The 11,857-nt window shown below is 33.3% G+C and overlaps 1 protein-coding gene across 1 annotated transcript in view; it reads left to right on the plus strand.

Annotated features, from left to right (window-relative positions):
• Nucleotides 1-11,096, plus strand: part of LOC129262040 (H(+)/Cl(-) exchange transporter 5-like) — a 31,673-nt gene extending 20,577 nt beyond the window's left edge. Inside the window, exons 15-19 of the mRNA XM_054900075.2 lie at nucleotides 232-290; nucleotides 1,399-1,506; nucleotides 2,241-2,365; nucleotides 5,742-5,836; nucleotides 6,435-11,096. Coding sequence (XP_054756050.2) covers nucleotides 232-290; nucleotides 1,399-1,506; nucleotides 2,241-2,365; nucleotides 5,742-5,836; nucleotides 6,435-6,525 — 478 coding nt within the window. The 3' untranslated portion in view covers nucleotides 6,526-11,096. The remainder of the gene's footprint in view (nucleotides 1-231; nucleotides 291-1,398; nucleotides 1,507-2,240; nucleotides 2,366-5,741; nucleotides 5,837-6,434) is intronic.
• The last annotated feature ends 761 nt before the right edge of the window (nucleotides 11,097-11,857 follow it).

Here is an 11,857-nt window from a genome sequence, read left to right on the forward strand (position 1 = left end):
TTTAATTGATTTACAGAAAATTGCGTCATTCGTTGGAAAAAAACGTTTTAAAACGATTAAGAACGTTTTAAAACAATAAAAAACGTTTTTTATTACAACCCTGGCAAATCACCAAAACCACAAGCCCCCCCCCCCCCCTCCTCCACACTTTTTCCCCTGGTATTAAGATTTGCATAAACTTGCAAAGGATAACATTATATTATGCTTATCATTTCATCTTTAATTGAATAGGAGAGGAGATCCACCACTTGCAGCTATCACCCAGGATGCCATGACAGTGGAAGATTTAGGTAAATGATAATGAAATAGAATCATGTTTTGGATGCTTATATGTCTCTCGAAGAAATCTGAGAACTTTCTACCGATGATATATACAGTGCGTCCCAGAAAAAACGAAACCGAGATTAAGCGACGATTTATCATAACTTAATCACAAATACAATAGACAAGTGACCTACCAATGTAAAGCTTAGAATCTCCTCTTTCATCTGATATTACTTAGATTATTCCTTATTCACGCATGAGTGAGCAAAAACAATTTGAAGAAAGGATACCAAAAAATCATTTGGCGGGGGGTATCTGAATTTCAAAAAGAAAAGCACATGCCTAAAAAGTTCAATATCTGCTCTTTTATTTGATACCTTAATCACAAAAAATGGTCTAGAAGTAAAAACGTTATGTTCCCTCGAAACAATGCTTGTATTTCCATAATTTCATTCAATAAACGTGTTTTCACCGGTTTCCCACAGAAGCTATCGCATGGCTAACAAAAGACTAAATGCATGGCTGATCGTCAACAAAACAGAGTGTCGAGTGAGTTTGAACGCTAGCCTGTAAAACCTCTTCATTTTATGAAATTATTTAAATTCAAGCCTTATTTCAAATAACCAGAACTTTGTTATTTCTTGACCATTTTCTGTAATTGAGGTATCAAATTAAAGAGCAGATATTGAACTTTTTAAAAATGTGGTTTTCTTTTTGAAACCCAAATAGAGCCCGCCAAATAGCTTTTTGGTATCCCCTCTTCAAATTGTTTTTGCTCACTCATCCGTGAATGAGAAATAATCTAAGTAATATCAGATGAAAGAGGAGATTCTAAGCTTTACAATGGTAGGTCATTTGTCTATTTTATTTGTGTTTAAGCTATGATAAATCATCGATAAATCTCGGTTTCGTTTTTTGTGGGACGCAATATATTGCTGATGTGTGTATGTGTTTATGTAGATAAGTATCCATATGGTCATATTTTAGTAGCTTTCAACAGTAGCTTGACCATTAATGAGGAGGTTTATGAAATGTGTTGAGTTTCATTTCCAGCTAGCAGTTTATTTTATGGGTGTTTGCACAGACCCCTTTAATAATATTTTCTATGTGGCATTTCCCCCCATATTTCTGTAGAATTCCTGACGACTGACTGTCCATTCAATTCATACCCTGTTATCGTCTCCAAAGAATCACAGAGATTAGCGGGACTTGTGTATAGAAGAGAATTAGTCTACGCATTGAGTAAGTATACAGTTCTTAGGGCGAATTATACTAGTATTTGAAAAGTTAACCAAACCATTCAAAAGGATGATAAAGACATGTCCTTTGTATTGGTGACACGTCCTGTGCTTAATCTGTGATGCAAATATCATAATTTTTCTGACCCATTCACATCCTATCGACTTTGTTCATAACATCTAATTTTACTTTAGAATAGGGTATGGTTAGGAGACAGATGATGTACTGCAAGTGCCATATTTAACAGACAGAATGAAGAAGTTACATTGTTATGTTTTCTTCATAAAAGCTATTGCCCAATAATCGAATTGAGTACTAGATATTTTCTTTCTGCTTATTATAATTTTGAAATAACATTGATTTTTTTGGGGTCAAAATATCCCTGATATAACAAAGCCTGCTTATTGATACATGTAGTTATATTATATTGGATGGCTCAGAATTAGAGCAGAAATATCCCACAAATATTATTATTCACTAGACCGTGCAATACAGCCTGATATTGCATAACAAGTTTTGTACGTGAGCATATTGGGAATATTTCAAATTTTTTGTGCATTGTGAAATACACTCTGATATAGCACAGGCAAATCATGCAGACCAAATTTTTAATGCACTTATGTAGATAATAATCATAGGTATTTTCTTTTCTCTCTCTTTCTCTCTCTTTTGCCTTATCTATATGTCTGTCTCTGTCTTTCATTGTCTTTCTCCCCCCTCTCTCTCCACGCCTCTAGGACAAGCAAGAAAGAAAGGAGAAGGCGTAGTCAGCCAATCTACAATATACTTCACTCATTCTATGCCAAAATTTACAACCCCTGATAGACCAGCTGGTTTGACAATGTCACATATACTTAATCAGGTATTCACTTAAGCACTTGGATTTTGAAACATAAAGAAATATGTTTTTGTGCCCCTTGTTGATTTCCTTATCTTTGGTAAGATCTGTACTTAAAAGGATGGTTTTAATTTTGAGTCCTGAATTCCAGTTGCCACTTCTTCGCTCAATCTGAGATTTCATGCAGATTATTTTGAAGAAAACTGGCATTACTTCGATCTGGAGAGTCACTGATATTGGACAGTGGTAAGCATCTGCAATAAAAAAAAACCTGGAAAAGGGGTATTTTTGCTGGTAGGCATGGAATGAGAATAGACTATGAATAAACCCCCAAAATTAGATAAAGCCCCTTAAACCATTGTGATTTAGGGGGCTTTTTCTAATTTCAGGGGGTTTATTCATGGCTATTCACATTCCATGCCTTCTTATTCTGAAGTCACTTATTCACTTATTCTAAAATTAATCAAACCCTTGTAAGCTCATCCGGCCCGAAGGGCCAGATGAGCTTATGCCGTGGCGTGGCGTCCGTCGTCGTCCGTCCACAATTTCAAAATGCTTCTTTTTTGCCATTTCAAGTCCGATTTGAATTTTCTGTTTGCTTTATATGATAGCACTAGGTGGGGCAGTCAGTCCGCAAGCCCTGAAAAAGTAGCTTCTTTTATCCAAGTGATATACATGACTAGAGGGTTTTTGCATAGTTAATTAGCTTGGTGCGAACCAAAACACCTCTTTTTATTCGGCCATTGCTGCTCTAAATATTGACCAAATTTCATGTTTTTGGTATCTTTGTAAAAAAGAAGAATCGTTCTTTCAGGTCATGTGTTTGGATTTTTAAAAGAATGTTGTAATATAGGAAAAACTGTTGATCTAAAACATGAAACAAATTTTTTTTTTTCATGCAACAAAATTTGTTGGTTTCACACTTAATTTCTGTTTGGGCACAAATGATTTTTAGATCATGATAAAGCTGAAGATCTAAGCTTTAATATGATATAATTTTTATAAGAAGATGTATTTTAGATGGGTCAGCAGCCAGCTTTTCATAGGCCAAGTAAATTTTGCAGCTCAAAAACAAGAATACTGCGCTCTGATTGGTCATAGAGACCACACACCCACGCAAATTCCAATGTTCCCCACACTGGGCCTCTGCAAGGTCACACTCACCATGTGGTAATCTCTTCAAATTACCTGCGCCTGTCTGTTTTGGAAACAGTATTCAGCCAATCAGAACTCTGGATTTTATGTTACTCAGAAATTTCAGAAATCTCGTCTTGCATCTTGATGGAAAAAGCTGGCTGCTGACCCATCTAAAAGATGCCACATATCAAGAGTGACATTGGAAGAAAGTATAGAGTTTGAACTTTCTGATGATATAAATAATGTTGGTGCCTAAAACACAAAATGTTGCACAATTTGCAAGTGAAAAAAGAGGAAGAAAATTCTGTTTGATGCATCTTTTCAGGTAAAAAATTCACTTATTTATCAAAATATTTCATTCAAAAGAAATGACCAATATAAAAGAGTAACATTTACTCTTGCCCATGGTACAAAAATAATCAATATTACTCAAGGAGAAAGTGGTTAGATTCTTTGAGAAAGAAAGTCTCACAATTCACGAGATTTTGCAGGGACATGAATTCAGCCACGAGAGGACTGGGATAAATCTTGCTCATTTGCTCATTAACACAGGGGCTTGCGGACTGACTGGGGGGATTCAAAACTTCTACGCAGAATTTTGAAACTCATTTAATATGCTAATTTATGCGCATTTTTCAAAATTCACAAAAAATGCTTCCTCTTTATTTACTGACTGATTTTGAATTTTTTGCTTCCATCTGGTAGAGCTTTATGGGGTTCACCAAGCTTCTACACAGAATTTTAAAATTTTGACTTAAACAATTTTTATGCTGATTTATGCAAAATTAATTTATGCATATTTTTAAAAATGCTTCTTCTTTTTTTGTTGACCGATTTTGATTTTTTCTTCCATCTGGTAGAGCTTCATGAGGTTCACCAAACCTCTACACAGAATTTTTAAATTTAGAGTAGAAAATTATTTATGCTAATTTTATGCAAAATTCATAAATCACAGAAAATGCCTCTTCTTTATTTGTTGACTGAATTTCAAAATGCTTCTTCTTCGTCATTTCAAGTCTGATTTCAATTCTGTTTGCTTTATACGATAGCATTAGGTGGGGGATTCAAAACTTCTACACAGAATTTTGAAACTCATTAAATATGCTAATTTATGCGTATTTTTAAAAATTCACATAAAGTGCTTCTTCCTCTTTAATTGTTGACCGATTTTGACCGATTTGTCTAGAAAATTATTTATGGTAATTTGTGCAAAGTTTATTCATAAATCACAAAAACATTTTTTCTTCATTTATTGATCAATTTCAATTTTGTTTGCTTTATATGATAGCTCCAGGTGGAGATACAAAATTTCAACACAGAATTTTGAAATTCATTAAATATGCTAATTTATTCATATATTTTCAAAACTCACAAAAAATACTTATTTGTTGATTGATTTTGATTATTTTTGTTCCATCTGAGAGCTACATGAGGTTCACCAAGGTTCTACACAGAGTTTAGAAATTTTGACTAGAAAATTATTTATGCTTAATTTATGTCACCAATGTAATTCACTACAGTGTCAACTGGGCTGAAATAAAATTGTGTTAAATTTTGTTGCGAGATGCCGGATGAGCTCCATATCATTGATGTGCTAGTTTTAGAGTAAGCAATCTGGGACATCTGCAAAAAATCTGCATTTAGAGTGTCCTAGCGGCCTGCCCTTGAATCTTAAAGTGATTGGTTAACATTGGTTTGACTTAAAAAAAATCTGAGCTAGAAGGTCACATTTGTCACCTGTGTCTGTGATATGTTACAAAAATGAAGCCGAGAAAAAATTGCGTTCGAAAATAATTATTTAGTGCTTCAAAAATTGAAATATAAAGTGACCGAAAATACCATCTTAATTTCATCCCATACACTTATGTGTACTATTTAGGCGTCTATAAGACGCCTATTTACAAAATCAGGGTTTGCCTTGTAGTTTTAGCTTTACATTCTCAATAATGGTTATTTTCAGGGTTTATTAGTTCTAATACATGCACTTGTACACATGTTTCATCTTGGTTTGAGAATTTTTTAAATCGGCTGCTCACAAAGTTAAACAATACCATCAATGTACGGTGCTTTTTTAGGACGAGTCTCGCTGATTCCACTGTCCAATGGCAGTGACCGCCCAATGGAAACTGGCAAATAATTGATCATCAAATAAGGACTAGTCCTGAGGAATATCATGTGTTACTCGCCCTATTATGAAAACAGAAATTCTTCAAAACAGATTTAATCTTAATGTATTTTTTTCTTTTTGTTTTATATTTGACAGTGTCCATCTCAGATCACAGATCAAACCCCTATGAGTACTGTAGTAGATATGTTTAGAAAACTTGGTCTCCGACAAACATTGGTAACACACAATGGGTAAGTAAGATAACGATACATTCAACCCCACACAAGAATAACCTCACATGGGTCTCAACTTTGCCTGAGACGCAACAGATTTATACCTATTGTAATGCGAATGCACTCTGATAGTTAATGTCAAAAGAGAAGTGCCAAAGTAAAAGTTGTACCCAAAATGAAATGCATCTCAGTCAGTGATGCCTGTTTATTTTTAATATTTTTTATTTGATCTTGATCTAAGTATTATTAACATATTTTTTTATTCAGGGTATTTTTGGAGGAGAGGAAGTGAAATACTAGCTACATGTACCTAAAATAAGTTTGTATATTTTGTTAGGCTTTATATCTTAAATATACAAATACCTCTCTGTGTATACATTGTCTTCTGATGCAGAATTGTAAGCCACCAATTTGTCTAAGTTGCATAACTGCAAACCTCAAAATTACCATTGTGGTCTTTGTTGACTATTTAAATCACCAAAAAGTGATTCCTGTTTTTTTTTCTCTCTCTTGAGCACAAGCATCATTTACCCAGAGCTGATAATAGTCGTAAGTTGGGTTAAATCTTATTGATATTCAACTCTCTCCCAATTTCTTTTCTCTTATTTCCTTTCAGGCGGTTGTTAGGTATCATCACCAAGAAAGACGTTTTGAGGCATATTGCTTCACTGGATGAACAGGATCCACTTTCTGTCATGTTTCACTAGCTCTACCGATACCATGCTCAATTATGTGCAAGATTATTGAGTCAAAGGAGAATTTTATTTTGCTGGGTATCATTACCAGAAATTGCATCGATCTTCATTGTGCTCTGATCACCCTTTTTTATCAATGCTTCAACTATCACTTTAGATATGCTTTCTCACCAAGAGGGATATTCTAAAATCCATTGCATACATGTATATCTCTAAATAAACAGAATCGGCTTTCTGTCACATTGTATGACATGTTTTGATGTCTGTGAGCTTTGTGCACATTTGTTACATTAGAGGGTATTTTATGACCATCTTGTGAAGTAAATCCCTGCTGTATGTATTTTATATCAGATCATAGAGGTAATGGGGGATTTCTTTCACCGCAATTGGTCCATAAAACATTTTTATGCATAATTCAATAGTGTGCAAATTCACTAAACTGAGAGATGCTTGGTTTCACATTAATTTGCTTGCAGGGTTAATCTGTACCTCATTCAATGTGTGCAATGCCAGCAAGATTAAGGTAAATTTCTTGTACTAGACCAACTACTCTTTTATCAAAATTATGCAATCTTTTTTAAAATAGAACCATGCTTTGGAACAATGAATGCAAAGTTTATGAGACACAAGTGCTTTCATATATTGACTGCATCATGATTAGTTGTCTCAACTATGTGCAATGAACAATTGTTATATTACCAGAATTTTTGTAGGACTGAAGAAATTTCTGTCCAGGTGCATGGTCTGAAATGAATCTGAGACAGGAACAGCTTGCTTTGCCTTGTTTCTGACTATCAGAATTATTGAAATCTAATATAGTATTATTATAGCAGAATTATCAAAGTGTGTCTTCATGAACAAGTCTAGATTTAAACCAAGCTGTTCCGAACATTTGAACCAATCTGGTGAGCATTACAAGTACCTCTGTAACAGTTGGTATGTTTGTGCCAGGCCAATTTATACAGTCTCATCTGCATGTTTCGCATCAAAGCACTATCTGTAAATTTCAGTAGGTTCGAACATCAGATATGTAAACGTTGTAGATTAGATATGTGAACATTTCATTTTATCATGAATCCATTATTGTATCAACATGAAAGTAAAAATGGAATATTTCAAGAGTATACTGTGTAAGATTCAATACTAAGCAACATTTAACATGTTTATGCGATGCATTCCAACTCCAAACCTTGAATTCTGGTAGTACTTACAAGTTGATCTAAATCATTTATTATTAAGTACATTGGATGGGATACCTAACAATCAAGGATTGCAATGTATGATGATGCATGGCATTTTGATGATAATGGAAATATTCTATACCAAATATTTGGAATGATCATAGGTCATATCAATATCATTTGCATATTGAGTTCCCTATTTCCTATACTTTCATTATTTTCATTACCGTACATTTATCACCATGATCATTAAGGTAGTGATCATGCCAAGGTTTATGAAATATGGTTATAGAAATGTATTTAATCACTTTCAAGACTGATCATATTGAAATAAACAACCAAATGTATCATCCATACAATACAATGATATTGATGATTTGCTATATTATTGTCTGTTATCATGTCATGCAAGTAAAGCTCTCTGAACAATTGGACCCATATTCTGGAGTTAGCCATGGTCCAAGACTTGAAATTGTGGGAAGCCAAAAACATCAAAACATTGCTTACTCTATATTTCTTATGCCGTTTTATCAAACACTTTCTTGATGCTCTAATAGTAAAGCTATTTCAGTTATAATTCCTTTAAAAAAAAAAATTATCAAAGGTTGGAATGCCGGATGTGCTGATAACTTAAAGCTCTTTGCCCCATTTGGCTCTCAATAGTTATACCACTACTTTGAAATACAATTTTGCCTTACATTCAAGCAAATATATTTGACATCTGTGCCAATTTCAAGAAAAATAAAATCTCTGTGCTGCATTTGGCTATTCATAGTTATACCACAACTTTAGACCACTGTTTAAGACCAGAGTCCAGAAAAATTAATGGAATCTCTGTGCCACAATTGGTTATCCATACCACGACTTTCGAGCACAGGTTTAGACCTGAATTCAGAATACGGGACTTGAAATTTAAAGATTTAAAAAATCCTAAGATCTATGTAGCTTAATGATGTTATAGGAGTATACATAATTTAAAATGTCTTTGTATCACAAAAAGCACAGCACATTGCACCATTGGATTCACATGTTGATTATCTTCAATATAAAAGCAACAGATTTGATCAATGGGGGATCAAATATGGTTTTTAATGGTTATTTTTTTATTTTAATCCATTCAGAAAGAATATAGTTTTGTTAGCCATCTCTATGTTAATTTTGAGTCTTAGTACAAGTAATTATTGGAGTGTAGCTGAATAGTACATGGGACCCAGCAAAAATGCAGGTAATTTGCACACTTCCTGATGTCTGCCATTAACCGTCTGCTTCATGATGTAGTAACTGGTATGTGAATGTCTTTCAGTGCTGATTCTGTTTCAAGTACCAGTAAAAAGATATGATGTCTATTTGAATATTGTGCCAAGATCTCATGAGCCAAGTTTGACTGAAAAGTAAAACTTTGGACCCATTTTGTATTCCGAGCTACTTTGTTTAGTCTGCAAAGTACATATAGCAGAATAAGATTTCCTTTCAGAATTTCCATAAAGTTTTTAGTGAATTTAATTTAACCCAAAACTTGTATGGAGCATTTAATAAAGTGTTTTGTAATATGCTACAAGACTAGAAGATAAGCAGGATATGGAAGCCAAATTGTGTTCCCAATTTGAATTTGGTCACAATTTTTAAACAAGAACATCCAAGTTAACAATCTTAAAATTTTAAATATGAAAAACGGAATGTGAATGTCAGTCGCAGTGCATACATATTGTGTCGTATTTGCTACAATGTATGGATCTTTAAGCTATGATTGAATTGAGATAATTAGAAATACAGTTAAACTTTATTGTGATTTTCACAAAAAAGTCATGTAGCACTTGTGACACTTTTTATTCAAGTCATTCATAATCATCACTCCATAAACAGATTTGTGAAACATTCCTTAAAATTATTTTTCATTGTAACAACACTAGTTCAACATGATTCATACTTTATTTTTGTTTATGTAATGGGAAGATTTCAAATTGAATGGAAAAAAAAGATGGAGAAAGAAATTATTTTGTTGCATTCCTTCATATGTGTAATTTATAGAATGCAGCATGTCTGTTGGGTGTAGTTGATTCGTACCTTGTGCAATTATCTAAATACTTCATGAAGTTAAAAATGAGTAACAATCAATGTCACAATAAAAGGTTATGTAATATAGATAATTAAAATGGTTGAGCTATTAAATATTTATTTTCATAAATTCTATGAAGTATTTTCATGTTACTGTGATGAACATTAAGCATTGAATAATGATTTTGAGTGATGTATTTTGTTTAAAATGAATGCAATTACAGCTCATTAGATTTCATGGAAAAGTAGCGCTTCTATTTTCATTTGATTGGCATGCAAAAATCTCTGCAACTTCTGCTTCTTACATTAATTTACTTTTGCAGCATATCAAAAGAATGAAATTAATAGTTGCACTTTGTTTTTAGAAATGATATTCATCTTGCCGTGTTTTTGCAATATTGTATTTTTTTTAGGTGTTATCTTGTGCATGTTGGAATGCTTTATGGATTGGGTTGAAAGATATTTTTATCAGAATATTAAAGATTTATATCCTTTTCATGATTACAAGATTATTTAACAATCACTGTCATTCTTGAATTCTGATTTAAGTTTGTCATACAGTGTTACATTTAGATTTTTCCCCATGGATTATTATTGCCATTTTCATTGTTTCATATAAATATTCATATCCTCTTATAGAGATCTGATTTATTTCGTTTTTTTTTATAATCGGGAAGGAATGTGTTTCTAAGATGTCTGGAGAAATTTATTTTAGAGTAGCTAATATTTTGTATCAAAAGTTGAATTGTTAGAACAAATATTACGAGGTCTTCCTGCAGTTAACTTAAAGCGACCTTTAATTGACAAATCATGGGGAAATCAAGGCTAATCTCGGAACAGAGAAGGGATTCAAGTCTTTCACTCGGCCGCATGCCTGGGGTGTTATGTAATAGACGCCGGCATGTCTGGGAGGTCTATAGGAGAGCAATTAGTTAGTAGACTAACCAACCAGAAGTAAACTGCGTGTTTTCACTTTTGAAACATGTAACTTCACAGAGGTTATTTATTTTGGTTTAGCAATCAAGAGACATGCTATAGATCTAGGAATTGGGATTGTTGGAAAATGGAGCTGCGATGATCCGAAGTAAATAACCATCAAGAGTTCGGTCAAATTCGTGCTGTACGAACTTTTATCGCATTAGTCCGACGGGCGCTCATGACGGACAGATTATATTATGCAAGTCAATTGGCCTTTTGCAAATTCCCCATGATTTGTCAGTGGCTGGGCCCTTTAAATTGTCACTATCAAAATAGTATTTATTTAAGAAAATAATATTAGACACCAAAGCCTTTCCCTATTTGTTATTTGTGTGTATATGTTTGTAATAATAAATTATGAAGTCTGTATTCTTTCTTTGTCAATACTTGGTAATTTGTTGTTTCTTTCAAAAGGTCACTGGACAAGCAATGAGGGTGGCAGCTCACAATTCTTTGCCAATGTGTTACAAGAAAGAAAAAAAAACATTGGGAAAGAAAGGGATCTTCCCCTATCTCCCTTTCCCTAAATTGCAATGCATTGTATCATGAGCATTGTTTGATAAAACTATAAACTACATTTATAGAGTAAAATGTGCTCTCAGCATAGTAAATGTGAGGATTTCAGTCACTATTTACTATATTTTCAATTGTCTCCAGAGAATGGTGCTGGCTGGGCTGCTGGCCTTTTCAATGCATTAAGAAAATTCACACAAGTCTTAACACAAAATGAAAATCGTTTATAAAATAAGATATTCATGACAGTTCAAAGTCTCACTTGATTTCTTACAATGTTCATATGCATATCCTCAAGATTCAATTGAATTTCTTAGTGTGTACGGTGGTCATAATTTCCGACATGGCCTTAGGTATAGTTTATTTTTGCTGTTTTAGATCTCAGTATTACACATTTTTCCTTGCGCAGTTGGCAGAAAATGTGTATTTTGGGAATTTTATATCCTTTTTTCTTTGTCTCCATGGCAACTTTGGGAGGTGAGCAGGAAAGTTATTTTTCTCTCATGATTCCTAGGTCTAAATTTGTATTTTATAATTATAGGTCTGTGTGAAAATACAAAGTTTTCATTTTGATGAAAATGAAAACTTTCTTATCTATACAGATCGATTTTTTTTTA

Source organism: Lytechinus pictus, chromosome 5, assembly GCF_037042905.1.
Source record: "Lytechinus pictus isolate F3 Inbred chromosome 5, Lp3.0, whole genome shotgun sequence".
Lineage (NCBI taxonomy): Eukaryota > Metazoa > Echinodermata > Echinoidea > Temnopleuroida > Toxopneustidae > Lytechinus > Lytechinus pictus.